General features: G+C 49.3%; 2 protein-coding genes across 6 annotated transcripts in view; one reads left to right on the top strand and one right to left on the bottom strand.

Moving 5' to 3' along the window:
* Positions 1-15,010, top strand: part of LOC122376343 (protein XRP2-like) — a 20,919-nt gene extending 5,909 nt beyond the window's left edge. For 3 of the 5 annotated variants that reach the window (XM_043356166.1, XM_043356162.1, XM_043356164.1), the window contains exons 2-8: positions 2,865-2,951; positions 3,696-3,905; positions 4,226-4,398; positions 8,598-8,754; positions 9,616-9,769; positions 10,065-10,220; positions 14,330-15,010. In XM_043356166.1, coding sequence (XP_043212101.1) covers positions 2,872-2,951; positions 3,696-3,905; positions 4,226-4,398; positions 8,598-8,754; positions 9,616-9,769; positions 10,065-10,220; positions 14,330-14,455 — 1,056 coding nt within the window. In that variant the 5' untranslated portion in view covers positions 2,865-2,871 and the 3' untranslated portion in view covers positions 14,456-15,010. Of the gene's footprint in view, positions 1-1,976; positions 2,611-2,864; positions 2,952-3,695; positions 3,906-4,225; positions 4,399-8,597; positions 8,755-9,615; positions 9,770-10,064; positions 10,221-14,329 lie in introns of those variants that run through there. The other 2 variants (XM_043356161.1, XM_043356163.1) reach the window with 2 other exon arrangements.
* On the bottom strand, positions 15,006-24,485 carry LOC122376342 (mitochondrial-processing peptidase subunit beta-like). The gene is made up of 8 exons (XM_043356160.1): positions 24,202-24,485; positions 20,671-20,895; positions 20,089-20,268; positions 18,071-18,219; positions 17,625-17,820; positions 17,111-17,386; positions 16,447-16,650; positions 15,006-15,297 (listed from the first exon to the last, which is right to left on the bottom strand). The coding sequence occupies exons 1-8, from the start codon at positions 24,262-24,264 to the stop codon at positions 15,157-15,159; spliced, it is 1,434 nt and encodes a 477-aa protein (XP_043212095.1). The 5' UTR covers positions 24,265-24,485; the 3' UTR covers positions 15,006-15,156.
* Positions 24,486-24,788: the final 303 nt, after the last annotated feature.

The raw sequence follows: 24,788 nt of genomic DNA, 5'->3' as shown, positions 1-24,788 counted from the left end.
ATACCAAATTTCAGATCGATATCTCGTTTTTTGGCCAAGTTATAGCGAAAAAACTGTTCAAAAATGATGACGTCAAATTTTTGAACTCAATTTTTAGCGATTCTAGACATCGTACGGCAAAACAAAGACCACCATTGAACTCCCCGTGACGAGCTGCATCGATTCGATACCCATTTTATGCAAAAATATCAATTTGGAAATTTGACCTAATTTGACCTGACCTTGACCTGACCTTGACCTGACCTTGACCAAAACGTGACCTAAGCTGGCCCCAAAGTCTGCCTGACCCACATAATCGCATTTGTCATGTAAAATGGACCATAAAACATGTATCACACGACACTTTCATATTGTGACCCCCTGCAGTGACCTGACCTCTGTGACCTGACCTGGTATCAGTGACCTCAACTAGCAAAATATGTGTTTGAAGAACATTTCCCCATCGATGATTTTCAATGAAATGCATTTTACTCGATTTTACAGCGCATTTCTTGAAATGCCTGTAAACGGTGAAAATTGGACCTTTGACCTGACCTGTGACGTCATCGGTTTGACCTAGGTCAATAAAATTGGGTCACAAGGTAGTTCCCATGATAGGGCTATCCAACACCGTTTGCCGCTTGTCGCTACGTTGCGTGGTTCTCGAGATCTTAGGGGGGGGCCAAAATGGCCCCCCCCCCAACGGGGCGCGTTGCTCGGCAGAGCCCAACGGGGCGCGGGTTAATAGGCAAACACATGAACACATGCTGCGGCATGCCAACCGGCATGTTTGGCTGCATAGCAGGCTTAAAGTTAACCCAGACTGACTTGACATGCGCCGTGAGCTCCTCGAGGCTGGAACAGCGCTACGCTTCGACGAGCCTAAATTTCAGCATAACCAACAATTTTTTATGAAATTTTGATCCGATGAGGTGCCTGGCATGTGGTCTTGCCACAAACGCCTGTCACAGTCTCCTTCCACCGCTTTTAAGCTTTGCTTGGCCTGTGCACTGATGCACTGTCTTGCCTGAAGATGGGCCTACGACCTCTCGGATGCCATTTTCTCCTCTATAAATGTGTTCATATTCGCGGTTCGAGTTCAGCTTGAGGGCTGAAACTCCTCCTAGATTTTCTTGGAAAAGCATTATGCTTCCCAAAGCTGTTTCTGGGACACCAATCGCAACCTGGTCAGCGTCTGGACGCCTATAACCCCACAATACCGTGATCTTGGCCCTTCGCATAGGAACATAACGGGACGAAACGGAGGCCTCCTCCTTCGCCCTTATGGGGTTGTTTTCGGGTTTGGACGGGTGTTTCATCTCGAACGTGGACTAGTTAGTCCAGATGACCTGGTTGATGTCCTCAGCCCTTTAGTTTTTTAGCCTCAGGCATAACGAAACTCATGTTTGGCCATTTTAAGACGTTTTTGACTGTTTTGAGCCCTCCGGTAAGCAAAGCTTAAGTCACCTTGAGTTATGTACCCTGTAAGAACAATTTTAGACAGCTGGTAATCCATCCTGAAAAGTCCTCTTACCAACTTTCTAACCCTTTGACCTTTTTGATGGCCACTTTGGCGCTACACAGTTTTGGCCATATGGCTCACTCCTGAGAGCTGACAAAAAAGAGGATAAACTTGCAATGATTGACTCCCGACAAATCATCGGTGTCACTTGCTGACTGTACGTCCAGTTAGCGATGGACATTGTCTACAGACTGGTAGGCCTCAATCACCCTCAATCGTCGCGAATGGTCACGTGCTGACTAAATACCGAGACGTACCCGTATTGGAGACCTCTATGTTGCGGCGTTAGCCGTCTGTGTAGGAAACGGGCTCTATAGCAAAAACTATTTTGTCTACAGAAATTAGTTACTGTGGAGCATATTTCTACTAGCCATGGCAACCACGGAAGCTCAGTAACGAACCAATTTCAGCGTGCCTTTAAGCAAGAGAGCCTAAAAACGTAAAATTTAGGTGAGAACGAACTTATGGGACACCCTGTACTTGTCAGAGACTCGGGGAGGACGGGAAGGAGACTGATACCTAAAGAGAGGAAAGATGATCGTGAGCAAGGGGTTTGGGAGATAGGTAAGGAGACAGGGGAAAATGAGATTTTATTGCTCCGGTCCCAATAACACTTCCCAAAATAAAATATAATTGGTCGTAATTATCGAATAAGAATCGGAAATTGTCAATTGAACGTCTGATTTGCTTACATCGATCCGCCCTATACCCTGTTTGACATGTTTGCACCAAAGCCAACTTGCAGGCTATATATCGAGCCAGTGGTATATACTATACAATAAATACATCTCTCCCGGTGGTATACCTGCATAGAGCCGAGACCTCCGGCTGTATTTTCCCACGATCAGCCGGATTGCAAAGCCGTGTATTTTTCGTCCGTTGCAGGCGGCCGGCGCAATCTCCGTGAAAGAAGCGCTCCAGTGACAAAAGCACGAGCAGATCGCCTAAATGCCGGTGGCCGCGAGAATTTCTCTAGTTTCTGAAGAATTTTTCGGGACCCATGCTCTACTCATACTGCATCCGAATATACGCATATGGGACAGGCATTGTTGTACTATAAGTAGCTTATCTGTTTTTTTTTTCAAATGCAACTTGACATTTATATCCAGGTGATTTTTAAAACCTTTTTATTGAAATGGAAAATACCTTTAAATAAGAACTTGAAATTGAGCATGGGCATTATGTTAAAATTTACATTCTAGCTTTCATCTTTCAATACCTCAGTTTGATATGGGCATGCCTGCAGCCTTGCTGGATGACCTGGATTAGAATGGTGATCAGGCATATTTGGCTCATTGATAAACACGCACCATGATTGGTGCATAGTTTACTGACCAGTGACCACCCATTTTACTTTTTGCAGACTTGTGATGGGGAACATTTGCCTGAGAGGACTGTTTGATTCAGGATCTCCAAGGCCTGAGCAAGAGGAGCCTAAAAAGTTCTCATGGTTTGTATCTTTCATGGAGGAATTTAATTATCTTTTTTTTTACTGAATCAGTTTTGTATAGATACCTGAATGATATTTTGTGGTTGGTGCGCTTGTGACATACCCAAGTATTTTTATTTTAGAATTTAGATAGAGCTACCTCAAATGCATAGTGATAAGAATGAAATTAAAATGTTATGCCACATCAGTTCAATAAAGATTAAGCTTGATTTTATGATCAAATATTTTCGTAATACCTATATTAAACATGTTCTTAATTTTCGAAATATGTCCGTAAGTTGCATTTTGTAAAGCAAATTTAGTTCAAATGTTTGGAATCGACGGATTAAATCGACGCACGAAGTACGAACAGGGTGGACGCTTGAAACTGGCAATATGCTGTCGTAAAAGCCACTTTCAATTTTCAAGGACACACTAACATGTTCTCGATATTCATCTCATCTAGGCTGTCATATCATCTAGGCTATCCTGCCTGCTGGTCATACAGCCGTGCTTCCACCTCGCTGTCTGTCTGTGCGTCGGGGAGACCCGTAAGACGGTAGACAAGGATTGACTCTGCCTCTACCTGACGCTCCCTCTCCCTGACTGACCTTTCCCTGACACCGACCTCTCCCTGTGACCTTTCCGTGACGCTGTTCTCCTGACGCCAACCTCTTCCTGGCGTTGTTTCCCTGACGTCGACCTCTCCGTCACTGCCTTTCTCTGACGCCGACCTCTCCCTAACGTTGTCTCTCGTTGCATCAGGGAGACCCGTGAAAAGGTGGACATGGCTCAGTACACGATCGAGCAGGTGCACTCTGCCGAGGCGGGCCGCGCGCCCGGCCAGATCGGCGGCCAGCAGTTCATTGTGCGCGACTGTCAGAACGCGCACATCTACCTGCTGGACGCGGTGAACACAATCACTGTGGATGACTGCACCGACTGCGTGCTCATCATAGGGGCCGTCAAGGGCAGGTCAGTCGCCGCCACCGCACCGGGGAACGGGCGACGGTGGGACTTTGGTGGGTCCCCCCCCCCCCCGGATGCTTTCAGGCTGACTTTCTGTGATTAGCTCTTAGTGTTATGCTTGTGCAATGTGTGGTGTTTGCAATGCTTGATTAAACATTCCTCAGTTAACTCATGCAGACTTGTAAATTGAAACGTGTGTGTGCACTGTGATGAAAGTTCGTAGCACATTGTGTATTTTGTTGAAAGTACTCTCAGTCTCATTGTATGCCCCTCCTGCCTATACACACATGCCTTACCGGTCTGACCGACGGCTCTTGCGGCGGCAGCCTGTTTCTCCGGAACTGCAAACAGTGCAAGGTGGTGGCGGCGTGTGGTCAGTTCCGCACACGGGACTGCCAGATGGTGGATACCTACTTGCACTGCTCCACTCAGCCCATCATTGAGGCGTCGACCAATATGCGCTTTGCCTGCTACCGACTGCACTACCCGCAGCTCAAAGGTATGGATCTTATCTTGAAGGAGTCTGGTTTTTGAAGGGCGTTCAATGAGTTGTGAAATCGGTTTGAGTATGATTTATATGGATTGTTATCGAATAGGTCACGTCACAGATCTAACAGTTCAGGAAAACGGTATCTTGCGATGTTTCGATGTGGTGCCATATTTCATACAATTCACCAAAAAAAGTTCATGACTTTCATTGTATTCGTGCACGCCTGTTGGATTTTAGCACGCATGTGTACTGCGCAAAATATCTGGTAACTACTTTGTGCATGGCGCCAATGATAGTGTATCGCAAACTGATATCTTCGTCACACTGAAGCAGCTGGCCTGTTAGTGGATATCTGATTAGGGATATCATACGCTGGTCATTTGGTCAGTGTTTACGGAGCGAGCGAAGCGAGCGTAGTCTTTCCTTAGATTAAAGGTAGTGTGCCACCTTTGAAAGATTTCCCGTTTTATTTTTCCTAGGATAAGAAGCTTCTGTTTTTACCTAATATCGCAAAAAAATCAAAAATGGGCCTGGAATAGTGCCTTTTTCGCCTAAAAGTTTATCGGTTTTTAGATATGTATAACAACTGTAGTGGGCTCACCTGCAAACAGGCGTCGGGCAACAATCGCGAATGCGGCGCACTTGTGACAATAAGTAAAGGTCATTATAGTGTTACGACCATACGACGTACGGGAATGAGTTATCAGCTGTCTAATCGTAGACAACACAATGTCGAGCCTTAAACTGTAAGCCTGTATTGGTATTGTTTCTTAAATTTGGCTGTCGAACATTAATTTGTGGTTTGAAATATGATTTTATGTAAAATAATTGATATGAAACAGCCGTCTCTTAAGTTATGACCCCATTACACCACACGCAAGTGGCAGAAATGACAATGATCAGCTGACGCATTTTTCTTGGCCGAAGTCAGAGCGCGCGGCCCGACGCACCACGCGTATTTGGAAATTCCGACCTCGACGAGCATCAGAAGCCACCTAACAGGCGTGTTCGAAACCGCAGGAGATGATGATGAACGGGTTTATCGAAACTTGATTGGATGAGCCTATCGGTAATAGCGATTTTAGTGTGTGCATTTATTGTTCATAGTGGTGTGAAATGTGGTTGGGGTACGACCGACAACCCGTCGGGGCGAATTTCGCACTGGGGTACTCAAAATTTGAAGAATTTAAGACGTTTCCATAAGTTTTGAAGGTATGGATAAGTTCTAAAAATCCGGTTCTCCTTATCCGGGTCATTAACTCCATATGGTCCAAGAAAGCTGGCACACTACCTTTAACGGAAATTTCTGAGTATGAGCGGCCGGCCGGCCGGCCGGCCGGCCGTGGTCACGCTTTTGCGAGGCTTATATCTCAGCAACCACTTGACCGATTTACACGCGGTAATTTTTGTAGGGTAGCTTCATTCCTTCTACCAAGTATTGGACTATTCCCGATGCATGTGGGTGACCCCTTATGCACGTGCCACGTGCAAAACGAAGAGGTGTCACTTTTGTAATTGTTGCAATATCTCGGTAACTACTTGGCCGATTGCGCTGAAAGTTGGCATGTAGGTAGGCACCCACTAGGTAATGCATATCCATGTGCCAGAGTTGGGGTGCTGCTGCACGTGCGCACGTGCAGGGGTCGTTTCCAGATCTCGAGAACGGCTGGACCGATGGCGCTCAAATTTGGCACATGGCTAGGGACCGGTTAGTAGGGTGCCGTGCAAAAGTCAGTTGGGACCCATTTTGCACGTGCGCACGTGCAGGGTGCCGCTTCCAGATCTCGAGAACGGCTGGGCCGATTGTGCTCAAATTTGGCACATCGCTAGAGACCGGTTAGTAGGGTGCCGTGCACAAGTCAGCTGGAGGTACCCCTCGAAATTTCGCACGTGCAAGACTCACCCTCTCGCTCGCTCCGTTAGTCGCCCCAAAAGGCGTTATACTGGTTAATTACGGAGCGAGCGAAGCGAGCGGAGTCTTACGTAGAATAACGGAAATTTCTGAGTATGAGCGGCCGGCCGGCCGGCCGGCCGGCCGTGGTCACGCTTTTGCGAGGCTTATATCTCAGCAACCACTTGACCGATTTACATGCGGTAATTTTTGTGGGGTAGCTTCATTCCTTCTACCAAGTATTGGACTATTCCCGATGCATGTGGGTGACCCCTTATGCACGTGCCACGTGCAAAACGAAGAGGTGTCACTTTTGTAATTGTTGCAATATCTCGGTAACTACTTGGCCGATTGCGCTGAAAGTTGGCATGTAGGTAGGCACCCACTAGGCACTGCATATCCATGTGCCAGAGTTGGGGTGCTGCTGCACGTGCGCACGTGCAGGGGTCGTTCCCAGATCTCGAGAACGGCTGGACCGATGGCGCTCAAATTTGGTACATGGTTAGGGACCGGTTAGTAGGGTGCCGTGCAAAAGTCAGTTGGGACCCATTTTGCACGTGCGCACGTGCAGGGTGCCGCTTCCAGATCTCGAGAACGGCTGGGCCGATTGTGCTCAAATTTGGCACATCGCTAGAGACCGGTAGTAGGGTGCCGTGCACAAGTCAGCTGGAGGTACCCCCTCGAAATTTCGCACGTGCAAGGCTCACCCTCTCGCTCGCTCCGTTAGTCGCCCCAAAAGGCGCTATACTGGTGAAGTTGTTACCTACCTTTACTATACGTCATGGAGTTCTCACTTTTGCTAATTAGCAGCTGGTGATGTAAGACCTTCAATAGTGTCTCATCGGCCACGTGAAACAAGCTCACATTATTACTTTTTTAAAGTTGTAAGCCCCATTGACGCTCACTGATAATAAGTATTAGTTTTTCAACCTGCACGTTGCTTCCTGATTAGCAAGAGCCACTTCATCTTCAATATGGGTGCCCACCTGCAGTGGCCCTAGCAGCTGCCCCCGTGGTTTCCGTTTGAAGTCTGTCTGCCGTGCTCCTCGAGCGGCGCCGAGAAACCGGGCGAGACTGGCAGCTGAGGACCGCGTTCCGTTGAAGTCTGTAGGTATTGACCTCCCACTTCCGCGGTCACGACCTCAGCTGGCGGCTCCAGTGCGGAACCGGGCCGCCGCAGAAATGTGGCCTCTGTCCGATTCGCGGAGGGATTGTTCGATATTGCGCTACTTAACTGCCGCAAACTGCGTCCTGAGTTAAGGCGAGAGTTTTGAAATGTAACTGCCACCGAGCTTCCGGAACTGCGTCTCAGCGCCGCCAGTTATCACGCATTTGAGCGAGTGAACTCGGCTGGGCGCCTGCTGAAATCGTCATGTCATCACCGAGAAATGGTGCCAACATCAGTCTCTTCACTGCCACCTCCCCGCGCCAGTCATCCGTCCCCTCCGAAAGCCAGGCGTTATCGATCCGCCGCGTTCCGGAGCTGTGATCAGCTAAACAATATCGCCGGCCCTCCAAACACCGTTGGCGTGGTGTGGTGCCTTGGGCTGTGGATGCGGCGCCACGAGCTGCCATCACACGCTCTCGGCTGATTTAGCGGGGTTGTTTGTGAATCACGGATGCATGCTTTCGGCCATTTAAATGAGTTGCTTTTAATAGGAGGCTGAAACATACATACCATTATTCTTCCAAAGCTGCTGATTGAAAATATGATGGCGCTTGTAGCCTGAGAGGCAACAGGAAACGGCTTTCCGTGTTATACAGCATTTCGCCCTACTCTGTGCCATTTTTTACTATGCTGGACCACCGTTCCGTAGATGAACTGCTTCCTCGTCGTGCGTAATACTCGACACTACGCCAGCACGTTGCAGCATCGTTCCCGTCGCAGCGTAGGATCTCTGTTGAAACTCCCTGGTTGGATGCATCTCTCGGAGCAGATTGGCCTTGGAGTGTCCCCTTGGGACACATACCTGCCCGTAAATGGGAGGGGCTCACTCGGGTATTATCCTTCGCACTGAGTTGCGTCATTGATTTACAAAATATATTATGTTGTAACAAGGTAGTATTCTAGAGTAATGACTGGATAGTATGAAATATAATAGACCATGATGCATGTTCAAAGCACGTGTGTCGTACTCATCCAAACACATAACCCAGCTGTGGCTCATCTGGGTAATGTGTAAAGCAATAGTTGCTCCACATTCGTCGGTGTTCCACCCTGCACGACATATTTGAGCCTGTGTCAGTGCGCTACCACCTACATCTCGCACCTCTTTCCCTCCACCGACCGGTGACCGCCTACCTCCCCCTCCGGCAGACCATTTCGACGCGATGGGCCTGCAGATCTTCAGCAGCTGCTGGAGCAACATCCACGACTTCACGCCCGTGGATGGGGAAAGCAACTGGGAGGTGATGGAGGAGAAGGAGGCGGAGACCGCGGACATCCGACTGCCGGCCGACGAGCCGCTGCGCAGGTCAGTGCGCAGCTCACGGGTCAGCGCAGACAGGTGGTGACGGAGGCGAGGTCATGGGGTCAGGTGGAATGTAGGTATCACATGTTTGTCATGGTAAAATTATGTATGTTATATGGACGTCTTGTGGCTCATCCTAGTTCCTCTGTATTTCTGTGAACATAGAACATTTGTGCACCTCATTTCAAGAATTACTCTTTTGTCTCATCTGTCCGATACTGCCTACACACGTCGAACATTAATTATATCTGGGATAGATGTTTAATGCTTGAATACCTCTCACTGTAGGATGCGAGCCAAATTTGGACCGAAAACAACACTGCCAATCCGCTTAGATTTGATGCGCAGATGCCACCAGATTTGTACTGGTAGAAGCCTATTAACAGCATTCATATTTATTTCCTTTGATAGCCTAAGCTCCCAAGAACTTTGAAAACAATATAGAGCACCCTGTCCGCTACTAGTTCCTGGGGTGAGGTACCTTGTTCGATGCCGTAAAATGTCTGGAACATGCGCCGTAAAGCCTAAAGCGCTCAGTGTTTGTGACATGTTTCGGACGGCCGGTGTTTCCACGCACCGTAAACACAACGGTACGATCAGAGGCTCGCCGCCCCACCTGTAGTCCCGGCAGTTTGTTTTTTAGGATCACGTACACAACTCAAACAGTGTATACGTGCCTTACATACCTACCGTGCTGTCGTAGGCTCCTCGCCAACCCCGCTGTATTCTTAAGTTTGAATTAGTCGCTATGCGTAGGTATAGGCTGTCCACTTCTGCATTTCTATACCAGTGTTTAGTGTTCTGTTTTCTCTGTCGCACTCGCCTATGCGCTGCAGTATTCTGACCCGTGACCCCGTCCGGCAGTGTGGGTTTGTCGCTGGACCGCGAGGCCAGCCTGGTGCCTCTCACAGAGGGACGGGTCAGAACCAGCGGACCGATGGCGCTGGTTCTCTTCTTCCCGGACGGCCAGCAGGACGAGCGGGCCGCCGCCTTCCACCGGACGCTCATCAAACAACAGGTCGGTGGTGAGGCAACTGGTCGGGAGACGATTCGCACTGAGTGGTTAAATGGATCAGACTCAGAGTCGGGATGGAGCATGAGTGAAGAGGGTAGGACTTAGGAGAGACCAGCTATGTACATACCGGTCTGTGGCCGATGGTCTCTAACTGGGATGATCCGCCCTGTAGCTCTGGTTGGTAGATCCTGATCTTGGTTTGACCGTACTACTCGGTTCCGATCTATGCACGATTATACGGATCGTTAATTGTTTCGGTCGATCATTTCTGACGCCCTCCTCGCCCGCGTGTCCACAGCCACACCTGAAAGCCACCTACAGCCGCGAGGTGAAGCTGACCCCGCTCCAGCTGGAGGCCATCGTCAAGACAAACGCTTACTCTGCGCTGGTCGAGAAGGACAACGTCATCGGCATCCAGTACTGTGGCGAGGACGTCATCAAACATTGCCAAAAGGTAGGGACGGTCATCAATTAATGCTGCCAACTGGCACGGGTGGCGGTAAATGCAGTGGGCTGTGAGTGGTGTCAGACATTACCAGGAGATAAGAACTTCCTGGGTATCCATCCAAAAGCAAGCACTGATCAGACCGACGATGCCAGATAATAATTGTGGATCCAGCCTAATAGGAAATAGGGTCGCATATGACAGAAGAATTCGAAAAATGTTTGGTAGCAGTTAGCACATACCGCCAAAGCCCATGTTCTTGATTCAGATGTATTCAAATGAGGTCCACACAAAACGGTGGCTTTTTGCTCAGTCACGTCATACGGTAAAACAAAATTGAAATGGAAAGTATGACACACGCACACAAGCACATATCCATCACCACAATTATACAAACACATCGAAACTGACCATCAGCGACTCGGACACATCTGTGCTACATTCAGCAGCCTATAGCGACATAGTAGCCCGCCTCAACTTAGCCTGAAATGCCGGCATGCCGGGCTCTTTGCGCATGTCATTCATCAGCGACACACCTCGGTAACAAAGGCGGCGTCTCCCAGACTCTGTGCGAATAGCGGGGAGGGTGAACGAATCGGCTCGTCTCGTTTGGTGCTGGTGCCGCTGGCAGGCTCTGGGTCCGATGGTCTGTCTTAAATACAGGGTGTCCCGAAATTGATGCGCGGCTGGTGCCGCATGTTATGTTGTCCCTCCCGAGTGCTGAACAACTGCAATTTTACCGGCTCTGGCACCACTGACATCTTGCTGGTCACACGATCGCGTGAACCAAGCGGCTAACCCGACCGCGGCCGGTAGTGGCCCCCCCCCCCCCCATTCAGGACTGGAGATGCGTCCTTTTCACTTTTCAGTGACAAGGTGCCCTTCGTGGTCTCTAAGCCCCTAACTGCCAGAACGATCGAAATGTGGGCCAACGGCAGCTCTGAGGAGTCCGCTGTCGAGACGGTGAAACGTCTGCTGAAGAATCTCATTTGGAGCATGATGAGCTACAGAGGCGCTCTGAGCTTCACGAGGTGCCTCGGGGACAGACCGTGACTGCTTATTACTATGTCAGCGAGGTGCTGAAGAAGACTGATGCCACAAAGATGCTGAGGGAAAAGGTAAATGGTTCAAAAACCAGAGTCAAACTTTTGTCGGACATGTCCAGGGCCATTTTCCAGCAAGAAAGGGCTCCAGCTTATCACGCCAGGAAGACCCAGGACTGGTGCCGAGCGAGGCTCCCAGGCCTCTGGGAGAAGGGGACATGGTCTGGCAACAGTCTGGACCTGTCCCCGATCCAAATTATCTGGACGATCGTCAGAAAAGAGCTCAGCAAGCTTCCACGGGCTAGCTCAGAGAAGAGGCTGTTTCAGAAGATATAAACGGCATGGCGTTGTTTCAAAGGAGAGACTCTTGACAACCTGAAACGTGACACGGTAGAGTCGCAATAGGCCGTGTATGCAACTGAATGGGGACTATGATAACATATAAGCCGTGAAATAAATTCAAGCACTTTATAAGTTATTGAGGATAAAACAACCCCGCATCAATTTCGGGACACCCTGTACTCGGGCTGACCGGACACAATCACACGCTCGACGGCATATGCTGCGTGGTACGACGCCAGCTGTTTAGCTGTGAACCACCCCAGCTGCCGTATAGCTCCGGACACATGGTCGTACCTCCTTTTACCGGTCACGACCCGTGTGTTCACAATCTTCTGCACACGGTGGAGCTGCGTATCAGTACAGGAGCCGTACACTTACATACAGTAGCGCACAATCGATAGAACAAGTGCTTGAACGATACATTTTAGTGCAGTCCTAGGTATCACATGGCGTGCGTGGTTCAGGGCGATTAGAATTCCGGTGCATTTGCGTGACATGTCATCAATATGCGACTCGAAAGTAAGATGGCGATCGATTGACACTCCGAGGTTCTTGACTACCTTGGCATAAGGCACTACCGTCCCACAGAAACTGAGGGTGACCGGCGGCAGCCCACGAAGCATCGCCTGTGTTCCCATCACGAGCATCTGTGTCTTTTTAGCATTCAGCCTCATCCCATTTTGGCAAAACCAACTATACACATCAGCCAGTGCACCATCCATTTGCGAGACAAGCTGCTGCATCTGACCCTTCTTCCCCGTTACCATCAGTTGCGTATCGTCCGCATATTGGACGACAGTCACGTCATGGTCTGACAGTCTGACACGCACAAGCTCAGATCGTTTGCAAAAAGCATGTAGAGGATACAGCTCAAGGCACCGCCCTGATACACACCAATGACGTTGTCTCTGACGTCAGATAGCACTGCCGAACCATCCGCTCGCTGCACCCGAACCTGCTGAGTGTGATCTGCCAAGTAGCTACTAAACCAGTCTGTATCTATTCCGTAAAGGGCGAGCTTTTCTAACAATTTGTCGTGAGGAACAACATCGAAACATTTTGATAGATCCAATCCAAGAGCACCAAGAGACAAATTTGACCGTTTTCCATGGCGTGAAGTGCTTTATCAGTTATGACGTGAAGCGCCGTTTCGGTAGAGCGTTGTTTTCTATAGCCGTGCTGTGCATCCGAAAGTAAATGGTTGTTCTCGAGGTAATCTGATAGCTGTTTTTGCACAACACGTTCAACCAATTTCATGATGGCAGGCAGAATGGAGATGGGTCGCGTGTCGGATGGCTCGGCAGAGACTTTTCCTTTAGGAATGGGTGTCACAAGCGCATGCTTCCACTCCTTCGGTACAGTTCCGGTAGCAAGGCTGGCATTGACTACGTCAAGCAGGGCATAAGCAACACCCGCGAAGCATTTTTGCAGCAACCATACACTAACTCCATCATTGCCAGTAGAGCTTGATGGCTTCATGGACAGGAGTACGGCATATAGCGTGTCAATGTCAACTGTCCGAACCTTAAATGCACCTGTCGAAACTCGTGGAAGGCGAATGAGCACAAAGACAGTGGGAGTGGGCACGCTCGCAGCAGTGGTCAGGCCTACGGTTACATAGTAGTGGTTCAGAGCATTCGGTGTGATACGAGGAGCCTCCGCAATGCTGCTGTTTGCGCCCTTTTACCGGTCGCAGCACTCGCCACAGTCCTTCGCGATCACGTCGACTGAGTTTTAGTTTTAGTTCGTTAGTTTTAGTTTTATATAGTTTTCTTACTGAAACTATGTAGGCATTCTATTTAACGAAACACGAAACCTTCTAAATGCCAACTGTTTTTCATTTGGAGTTGCTGTAGACCCAGAAACTTCCTAGAACAGGGGACCATCGCTGGTGAGCGGCGTACAATTACACGACTAGCTCGGTTGCCAGTCACTATCTGGTGGATCGCTGCCTTTTCCTGGTACAGTACAATGCTGTTAGGTGATCCGCCCTAGCGAAGTTTGATCTATCGATTTGTTCTGTCTCTGCGCGGAGATTCGTTTATTTGACCTATCTAATAACAAGTTTTAATTCAGTAAAGCCGCTGAGGCTGCTTTGTGACACCTTGTTTTTTCGTTTGCCCACGCGCCTTCGACACGTGATCTTAGATACTATGGTGAATGCCACCTTTGGAGCTGACGGTATCGCCCGACACAATCTCGTATTTTGTTCGTGTGACGGCCTTTCCGAGTTGTAGACTGGCCTGCTACTGGGCGTCGCTGGGCACTACGCTCCGCTGAGGCGCCAATCGCCGGGTCCGCGTATTCCATTAACATCTCCTCAGCGGGGCCGGCAGTTCCGTTCTGCTGCGATCTTGGTACGCGACCCGGTCTCCGCGACCCCGGCGGGTTCCAGGGCGTCCCCTCTGACCGGGCTCTGCCACTCCCCCGCCGCAGCTGGCCCCGTGTCATGGGGTGGCACAGCGAAACAAGCCCAACAATCTGACAGGTCCACGCCGCTCACATTCAGACACTGCACCGCTAGTTTTTTTTTCAGCTTCACGCACATTGTTTATAATTCCTGTTACCCCTGGGACCTATCATTGCTTCAGATAATACTTCAAAGCCTATCTGGGGTGGTCTATAAGCTTTCTATTACTCCCAAGGTGTGAGGGAAGAAAGTAACGCCGTCGTCTTGGTTTCCTCTGGCCATCAGCCAGTGCTCCCGCGGCTGATTTTGTCCCTGTCCGTCAGGTGGCGCTGGAGACGGCGACGGCCACCGGCCTGACGGGCCTGGTCTACATCAGCAGCAGTCAGCAGGCGGCGCTGGCCCAGGTCGAGACCCTGTTCAGCGCCGGCCACGTACAGATGGCCGGCTGACGACCGCCGCCGCCCCCGCCCACCCGGCCGGCCTGAGCCGCCGCCCGCCCAAACCCACCGCGCATGGACTAACCACTCACAAAGCTTTAACGGCGAGCGTCGGTCCGAGCGGCCTGCGATCGTACCTGGCCGTGTGCGGGCGCCGCGCCGAGGCCGCGCGGTGTGTCTCACAAGAAGTGGTGCAATCTATCTAGTCAGACGGGAGGGAAGTGAATGACAAACCGTGCCGTCTGTGTAGTCTGCTGTTAGCACAATCGCCGTCGATGGCCGTCTGTTGGCACAAGTTGCGCTGTGGTATTGGAGAGTGGAGCAGCGCGCCTGTTTCGCGGCGCGTGCCGTGCTGTGTCTGTCTAGTCAGCTTTTGGCGCCGCGGTCCCGCGCGCGCTCGTTATGATCTCTCCCGGCGTCTTCGCCGGCCCTACTGTCGTCTCATTCCTCCGCTCAGTACTGTGTGCGCGCGCGCCCGTGTGGTGTACGTCTGCGAGCGCGGCCGGCCGTCGTGCCTGCTTTGTGAACGGTTTATGCACTTTCCTAAAAATATACAGAGGACCAGTGGACTCGCACTCGGCGTGCGTGTATTTCACTATCACCCGTCGTGGTCGAACATACTATTCCTGTTGTCATCTCATAGCGCCGCACATTACACACCTATAACACATACAACACTTGAACATTGGTGGGCGGCGGCCGTCGGCGCTCGCCTATAGTCGCAGCCAGTACATGGAGGCGCGGATGCGGTTGTAGTCTGGCAGATTTTCCACGGGTCCCACGGCCGCCACCGCCGGACACCGGTCGTAGATGTACTTCATACACGCGTTCTTGATCGAGTCGGCCGTCACCGCCTGTGGGAGAGAGACAGAGGGTGAGGTGCAGTTCGGGCAACATCCGGACACTGCCCGCAGCTGCGCACATGACAGCGTCGACATAAGGACGCGAAGCCTGCCGCCCACGGCAGTGTAATGAAAACCAAAGGCAGTGACGGGGATGGCCGGGGCCTTTACGGCGAAGGATCAAGCCGTGCGGCTCTTACAGTTTCCATTTCATGGCGACGCAACCGCGATATCCCTGTGGCTTTATTGGGTATCCCCGGCTTCATGTGACATGAGGAAAAAAATTAAATCCACCTGCCCCGTCTGTTGGTGTAGCAGGATACCATAAATCGAATCACCTCGACTCGACGATAAAAATAGGTATGCAGGAACCAACGCTTTAAGAAAAAGGTAACTCAAGATAAAGACGCATTTAATACTGGGCGGTATGCTCTGGGTGAACGCAAAACTAAAAAAAATAGTGCTAACTGACGTTTTAGTTATAACGAAAAGCTTAACAATACTTCTTCCCTATCTCCTGAGGCTGAATCCAAACCAAACAGACACTGTCGGGAAACAAAATCTATAACAGTGCCTGTGCGGAAGGACGCAGCAATATGCGGCCACCTCGGCTTTATTGAATTCTACTATAAATGCTAAATAACGCAAGCCGGCTGCGCGACGGGTCGGGCCGGCATGCATTATGGAGCCTGTGCGTATCCCGCGCGTTGTGGGGAACTTGTGGTGGGCGCGGAGGTCGAAAACCCGGGCAACTGTCAATATCTAACACACGCCCGAGTGGTGGTGCTGCCGGCGTGTGGGGCGCCCTGGGCGCGTGGCCTCGACAATGAGTGGCCACCGGTTATAACTTAACTGGCTAGCGATCGACAGCAAGGATGAATGATGACTGTTGCAGTTTGAGGGTGCTGGTGGCGATTATCCCGCGGTTACACGGGCTAAACCAGGTTTTATTCGGGAACGCACTATGAAAAACTGACATCACATGTCTCTTGTAAATTCCGGCAGTACGCGGCGAGTTATGTCTACATCACCTAGCCGCCCAGCAATTCAACCAACCTCCTGTTTTGTAAGACACAACCCGCATTGTCCTTATCCGCCACCCCGGGCCGTCAAACACACATCGGCCGCGGCTCTAACCGCCCAGCGCAGCGCGGGACTGACCTCGATGCGCGCCTCCAGCTCGTTGACAGGGATACGCCGGTTGTAGCAGAGCATCTGGCGGCCAATGTCCTCGCAGACGGGCGTTGTGCCGTCCAGCTGCAGCAGCATGTTGGTCTTGAGCAGGTTCTTGGCACGCTCCACCTCGAACTCGGTGATGTTGGTGCAGAGCCTCATCCACTCCTGCTGGATGTTGTACAGCATGTCCTGGGGGAAGCGGAACGGTCAGACATACCGTATGGCGCACTCATCAAGCTACTAATGTGTAATGCGGCCGAAAATAAAACCGTTGTGATGAAAAACCACGCAGCACGGCAGTACAATTAATGACCCAGACGGGGAACTACCAATGCTTTTACCGCTCTCCCGGCCAGCTGTCAGCAGCAGACTGGACGCACCTGACCGTACCGCTAGATCCGCCTGTCCGTAGACCATTTCACACTACAGAGAACGCCAATTACGAGGTGCGACCGCCCGGCCCGGCGGCCGAATCAGCCAGCCGTTCAACTGATTAACCGGAACGACTCTCGGCAGCAAACTTTAGACTGCATTAACAGAGCCCGGGTGCCGCGATCAAGTTCGCGCCCGGCCTCGACTGGTGACTGATCGATCGCAGCCAATCGGGCACGGATCCCGGCACGGGCCCGCCGCGGAGAGCGGTACCCACCTCCTGCTGAAGCGGCTCGCCCACCCAGTAGATGCCCCACAGGCCGGTGTCCTTGTAGCACGTGTTGAACGACTGGAACGAGTGGCAGAGGCCGTCGACGGCGCTGTTCTGCGCCAGAGTCGAGGCCAGGTTGGCGCCGCCGCCCTGCGACCGGTCCCACGAGCCGACCAGTGTGGAAGCCACCATCAGCGGGATGTTGTCCGGGTCGGTCCAGCCGCAGCCCTCCACGGCGATCGCCACGTGCGCCAGCGGCATCGAGTCGTCACGCACGCGCACCTGGCGAACGAGAGCGGAAACGATAAGCGGGAGACAATTCAACAAAGACAGTCAGTACTCAGTACATATACGGCATTACGGCATCTATACGAATCGGGGAAAACACCCGAATTCACACTTCTGGCACGCCAAAAAGTAGCATGACACATTCCAAAAGGAATTAATCAACAAACTTTCACTTTGGTGTCCCTGCCCAAACTGTCTGCCTACTTTTATCTCTTCCCTCCCATCGCCTTACCTCTGAGCCGGTGAAGCGGCAGGGCTCGATGGTGGGGATCTTGCCGTGCTCGTACTGGTAGCTGACGCCCGAGAAGTACTTCTCGGCCAGGTTAACCAGCTCCTGGTGGTCGACGCCGCCGGCGCCGGCCAGCACCATCCGCGGGCCCTTGTAGTGGTCCTTGATGTAGTCGACCAGGTCCTGGCGGCTGATGGACCTGCCAAAGAGCAAATGACACAGACGCTATAAATGATGACACTTAAAGATATATCACTCTCTAATCGACATTACCATAACTTGAAACAAATGTGAAGGTATTTACGTCAGACACAACACTGCGCATTACCACCCGTGCTTAACCTCAGCAGGTCAACAGCGAACACCACGTACACAAGCGCCGATCAGTCATGACACCGCGCCCACGTTATGAATGGGCGAGTATCACACCACAAGAACGTCACACTAACTTGATGTTCTTGGTGGGTCCGAGGATGGTGCGTCCGAGCGGGGTGCCCTGGAAGGCGACCGCGTGCAGGTGGTCGAACACCACCTCCTGCAGGTTCATCTCGACCTCCTGCATCTCGCGCAGAATCACTCCGCGCTCCCGCTCTATCTCCTGCCGGACACAGCGAGGGCACGTCAGCAACAGGTCAACGACACCTTCTTGAGTCTTGAATATACCTATACAATCATGGGAGTGCTAATGCATTTGTTGTCTTGTGCGTGCATCTAAGCTAGAGCTGGCAAAAGGTGAAAATTTTGGGAACCAGACTCGAGCCAGACCCGGCTGGACATTTCTGGAACCAGTCAGACCCGGTATAAGTTGGAATCGGAACCAGTTAGACCCGTTCCCCAAAAGCCAAAGCTACAGTGTGGAAAGGAACATACATAAGAAAATGTTTTCTTTCCATTCACTTCATATTTTGCAATCAGGCGTAGTGTGCAAGATGTATGGTTTATGGTAAGACCCGGTTGGAACCGTCAGAAAATTTCCAGGAACCGCCAGACCGGTTCTTTGGACCGGGTCCTCGGGTCCACATTTTGTCACCTCTAATCTAAGCCATATGGAATTGTCAGAGTGCTTACTAAATGCTCACATTCCTCGGGTATTCTGCTCGCGACGAGTCAGGAAAGACAGTGAGGCACGGGTGGGACATGCGGCGTCAGGGCGGTGAAAGTGGAATTTCGCATTGTCGATATGATAATATGATGCAGTGACTTTCATATCATCAGTGATACATTTACCGTTATATGCTGCATTGGCAGCATCTATATAATCCAACACCCTGACTACCCTTCCTCTCACAGTATCCACGAACTTAACAAACTCTGGGATCGTAGCCAGTGTTCAGTTTTTCAGAATTTTGGGTGGAAAATCACATCTAATGGAGATAATATTTTCATCCCAAAAAATCAGATAAAGTGACACTATGTCATCTTTGGAAAATGTTTCATGCATTCAAACAGCCAGGTTACATATCACTTGGCAGTCGATGCATTCACATACTTTTCTTTTAGATCCTGTCAAAACCCTGACATGAAATCCTGCTTCATCAAATGGCGTAAAAGGGCGTTACGCCCTTCTGCGAGAATCCCTACTATTGGTATTTACTTCTTTTTTTCTCATCCTAGGAATTTTCTTTCTTCATCGCCACACCCAACCAAAATCCAATTTTAGAACACTGATCGTAGCAGCTAGTTATCTAAGCGTGAAACCCAAGTCATACAACTCATATTTCCTGGATCCCGAGGTATACCTCGTGCCATTTCTCATTCCGTCTGAAACGGCAATACGGGTAGCATTTTTTTCCGCACGGCACATAGCATTTCGACTCGGAGTGGTCAAGCAAGGTATCCCGCCGTCCATACAACGCCACAGGACTCGCCACTGCCTCAGCTTGCAGTCTCGGCACACTCGACCCCGTACAATCTCTCGCCGGTCCGTCGCTGAGTTGGGGCTTTCCAGGGCCACCATTTATGGCGAATTGGGGCCGGCTTTTCGTGGCCGATTGACGTCAGTTAATTAATGATGGAGGGTTAGCGCTTCGGCGAAATGCCCAGACGCGAAAAGCGTTCCGTTCGACCCGCAGTCGGTTTCTCAGAAAACTGCCAGATGGGAAAATTAATCTTTGTAGATAACGGGCAAAACCACTTCTGTTTCGTGAATTCTCGTGGAACGGAACATCGATAATGCACTAGCTAGAATGCGCCAATAGTCGCACGAAATGCGCCGGGATGCGTGCGCCGCAATCACCTGACCCCAAAGACTTCAAAGCCAGCTTGCATCAGGCCTGTCCTGCCTGAATGCTGCAGATTTAATTGATAAGATTACTTTAAAAGCAATCACCGCCACAGTGGGGCCGCTTTGCAAGCAAAACTTTGCCCAGGACGGAATTCGTAGAACGCATGTGTGGCCGACAGTGGGGAGGAGGGGCTGGGAGCGAGGAGGGGAGGCTCGTTTCCGGCGGCCGGCTCGTGCTCTGACCTGCTCGCCGAACTGAGAGTTTTGGATGATGTCGGAGAGAATGTCCACCGCCTGGCCGATGTCCTCGCGGAAGCACTTGGCGTAAAAGACGGTCTGCTCCCGGGAGGTGTAGGCGTTCAGGTGGGCGCCCATGTTCTCCACCTGCAGTTCCAGGTCGGTCTGCGACCGCTTGGAGGTGCCCTGCGGTGACGACGAGGTACGAGTCAATGGTCAGCCTCGAGACAAATACATGGACAGTGCGCTTCAGCTCCATAGCAACACTTCCAACTTCAAGTGGAATCATCAGACCGATATTTTGAAAAGGTCACAATTTCACCAAAATGGAGCCCGTTGTGATGCGTTACTGAAGGAAAATGTGGATATTGTTGAGATCTTATTCTTAAATCGTTAGCACAGTTTTCGTTCATCCACAAGAAAATGATAACAACAGTTTTGGCGAAGGAAGTTAAATGTGCAGTCATGAAGACAAAAACTGTTGGGTAAATGATGATAAAATAAAATCATGTGCCAGGTCAATCATGTGCCTTCACATGCCTCACATAAAAACCCAAGACACTACCCCGTCGCCAGTGCCCATCGCACCTTGAAGGCCATATGCTCGAGGAAGTGGGCGACGCCATTGTTGCTCTCGGTCTCGTAGCGGGAGCCGGTGTCGACCCAGAGTCCGACGGTGGCCGTGGGCGCGCCGGTGTCCTCGGAGGCCACGCGCAGGCCGCTGTCGAGCACGGTGACGCGCGTTGGCGGAGTGTTGGCTAGCGTCTGCTCGAAGGCGGCCGAGGCGGCGGTGCTGCGGCACCGGCGCGGCAGCTGCCGGGTGGAGGTGGCGTCACACAATGGTGGGGGGTGGTGCTGTATATAAGATCTCTATGGGTGGTGCAAGTTACTTATCAACGAGGAATAAGCCTACTGAGTTCTAAGCTCATCCAGATGTGACATCTACACTGAATCCTGGATGAAACATGAGAAATACCACAATAAATTTTGGTGAGCTTTGACTTTGCTTTCAGCCTTAAGCTGAAGACTCATGGCAAATTTCTTCTCAACAATGAAGCTGAAGTGCAGTACAAAATGTTATCACCAGTATAGCGCCTTTTGGGGCGACTAACGGAGCGAGCGAGGGGGTGAGTCTTGCACGTGCGAAATTTCGAGGGGGTACCTCCAACTGACTTGTGCACGGCACCCTACTGACCGGTTTCTAGCGATGTGCCAAATTTGAGCACAATCGCCCCAGCCGTTCTCGAGATCTGGGAGCGGCACCCTGCACGTGCGCACGTGCAGCAGCACCCCAACTCTGGCACATGGATATGCAGTGCCTACTGGGTGCCTACCTACATGCCAACTTTCAGCGCAATCGGCCAAGTATTTACCGAGATATTACAACAATTACAAAACTGACACCTCTTCGTTTTGCACGTGGCACGTGCATAAGGGGTCACCCACATGCATCGGGAATAGTCCAATACTTGGTAGAAGGAATGAAGCTACCCTACAAAAATTACCGCGTGTAAATCGGTCAAGTGGTTGCTGAGATATAAGCCTCGCAAAAGCGTCCGCACGGCCGGCCGGCCGCTCATACTCAGAAATTTCCGTTAATCTAAGGAAAGACTCCGCTCGCTTCGCTCGCTCCGTAATCATAGCAATATCTACCTCTTCAAATATAAAACTTCACTAACTTCAAACTTCAAACTTCAAGAGCTCCATACACCTATGCTAATCTGCTGATGAGGCAATGGGCTTTTGTTGTGTATTCCTTATCATTCTAGTTCTTTTTCCCACTTATATACTTCCTATCAATTTTGGGCAAAAAAATTATTAGAATGCTTACCAAGTAGATAAATCATTAGAATGCTTACCAAGTAGATGCTTACCAAGTATTAGTTGTATTAGCAATAGTTGAGTTAGGCACTAAAGCTGCCGTGCAAAGGCAAAAACCATTATGTCGGGTCAGAGGCCATTACCTCAGGTCAGAGGTCTCAGGTCACCCAAACATAATGGGTTTTGCCTTTATATGGCAGAAAGGTCCAAAATGGGTGTTCACCAAAGCAGCTGAAAAAGTCAGCTTGAATTGCCAGGAAGGACCAAACATATTCTGTCTGTGTTTATTACACAAGGCAAGCCCTGGGAGCATCCTTTCTTTTGTCATAGGTCCTTTTGGGACTAAAATAACTTCATCCTAAATTAGCAGTCCATTGTGTATATATGTTATTTTAAGATGATTTTTTTTTGTGTGCAAGACAAGTAACTACAAAGTGCATTTCCCAACTTCCTTGAACTAGGAAGATTAATATGTTATTATGGTATAAGCTGGTAGATGGTAGGTTAGTAGGTAAGGTTATGTCATGTTTGATTGTTTTGTTCTATGAGATAGAGACTATTTGATTAAGTTTTATCATTTACTGTGTTGTTTTTAGTTTGAATCATTAATTTTCTCTCTAGAAACATATAACATACTCCTTCCCTAGACATTGTTGCTTTAAACTGCAAGATTTTGGTAAAATCCACGATATTTTTAGAACGCTTGGTAAATTTTTTGCCTGACATTTGTCACATTTGCACTACTATTGACAAAATACATACTCATTTAAATTTTTCAACTTATTCCAGCCATTCAAATGCAAGAAAATACCAAGATGAATCAAAGAGTTTATTCCACGCTCTTGCATAGTCATTAATCACCCACCAGAATCAAATTATTGATACCTCCATTTCTTTATCCTGGAAGCCTAGTTTGCCCACAAGGCTTCTTGTTTTTCATTAAATCTGATCTGATAATCCAATCTTTATGGTTCCCATCATGTTCTGAATCCTGATACCCTCCAGCCTCAAGCAAAGCATATATTTAGAATCTTGTTTTGTTCCTACCATCATAGAGTATGATCAGCCATCACAAGATCACAGCATCAAAGTAGCGGTAAATATTTACATAGGGTCCGATTGACTGTTCAAGCATAAATTTTGCATATTCTTACATTATTTGACATTCTGAATCCAGATATCATACTTACGTGCGGCGGAAAAATAAAAAAACACAAAAATAACAACCTGTTACACCCCTTCATAACACGATACATACCCACGTGCACGCACCGACGACGCGAATGAATGCGACGAGGGAAAAACGCCGCCATTTCAGCGCTGCCATATGAAGTTTTTTTGCTGCCATTTTCGGGGAAATGTTGGGAACCGGGGTTTATGGGTGGGGAGGGAATCAAATGCGATAATCAAAGAAAGTGACGTCAAAATAACAAAACACGAAAAAAAATGGTAAAAATCATAAACTAACCTAACCTAACCTAACCTAACCTAACCTACTGATTTTTGCCTACCGGGGATAAGTAAAAAGTTACTTGCAGGAATAGATTGCAGGCAAGAGTAAATCAAATATTTTTAGGTTAAGTGGTCATGCATCAGGCTTCACTGAAGCCTGATGCATGACCACTTAACCTAAAAATATTTGATTTACTCTTGCCTGTAATCTCTCCTAAGGCATCGCCTTCGGCACTGCACTGCTCCGCCACGAATATTATTATGACGTCACTTTCATAACAAAATCGAATAGCGTAAAGTTTTCACTCAACCTTGGAGTTTATTCATTCGATCCTTTCCACGTGGCGCAAACGGCTGGTGGAGCGCGGTAGTGGCCGGTGGTGACGGTAAATATTTTACAGGTGCTTTAAAACTTGGTTGCGCCATGAATAACTATCAGATATGAAATCAGGAGGCCAAAATACATCGTGTGGTATGTTTGTAATTATCACTTTGGCGATCGGACCTTATGTATATAAATACCAAAGTAGCCTTTACACAACACACCTAGATTTCCGAATCAGCAACACAGACAACATTGAAGTGCAATGGGGCAGTAGCCTACAACCTAATAGTCCTAATCTGATACAAACAGGTTATATCAAAGAAAAGGACTAAGAAGCTATGATGAACAGACCAAATAAGCAAAAACAATCATAAAATCTTCAAAAAATCGTGCTAAGTTCCCATTTACGGCGAACATGGCGCAGCACGGTTTGGCAGTTTATAAGGGATACAGGTGATAAATTAAAATAAAAAACTTCCAAAAAATTAAATTCAACATATAAAAGCTAGAAAAATACTCACCAAAGCATTTTGCCTTGCAAGCTTAGCCGCTACGGCCGACAATTTCGAGAGCCTGAACGCCATCTTCGCCGCCGACTGAGGAGAACCGAAAGAGAAGAGTCCTGAAATTTGGAATGGAAATGACGCATCGATCTGTTTGTGTAATATTTTCTTAATAATTTTATTGAAATAAAAATGAGGTCATCCTTATGAAAACTAAGAAAATTTGAATTACCAGAAAATATATAGAAAGCTCCTCTATAGTTCAGAAAGAAGCAACCACTAATTTACTGGACATATGGAATGACTTATTTAGCCCAGATTTTCAACAAGCTTTTGCTTACAAATTACAATCACGAATGCAAAAAAAAAAAGGATTGATGTGCTACGTTTTTATATTTGCATGCATTGGCTCAGCCTGGTCAGGGAACCACTATACCTGGCTGCCGAGCCATGAAGCAACTATCAACCTGCAACACGCGTTAGCGGCGTTCGACAGAGCCGTCAAAAATAAAGTAACTCGGTCTACTTTTAGTCAGGTCAAAGGTCAGGTTACCAGAAATCTTCAAAGGCTTACTTTTGCCTATATCAATACTTGTTGACAAATT

The sequence above is a fragment of the Amphibalanus amphitrite genome, unplaced genomic scaffold (assembly GCF_019059575.1).
Source record: "Amphibalanus amphitrite isolate SeventyFive unplaced genomic scaffold, NRLGWU_Aamphi_draft 002105F_arrow, whole genome shotgun sequence".
NCBI classification, from domain to species: Eukaryota; Metazoa; Arthropoda; class Thecostraca; order Balanomorpha; family Balanidae; genus Amphibalanus; species Amphibalanus amphitrite.
This window is presented reverse-complemented; position numbering and strand designations above follow the sequence as displayed.

Excerpts from the sequence above, each read along its gene's own strand:
- LOC122376342 (XM_043356160.1), bottom strand. The coding sequence starts at position 24,264 with ATGGCGTTCAGGCTCTCGAAATTGTCGGCCGTAGCGGCTAAGCTTGCA. Across the intron at positions 20,269-20,670 it reads TCGAGCATATGGCCTTCAAG|GGCACCTCCAAGCGGTCGCA; the intron begins GTGCGATGGGCA and ends TCGTCACCGCAG. Across the intron at positions 17,387-17,624 it reads GCCGCTTCACCGGCTCAGAG|GTGCGCGTGCGTGACGACTC; the intron begins GTAAGGCGATGG and ends CTCGTTCGCCAG.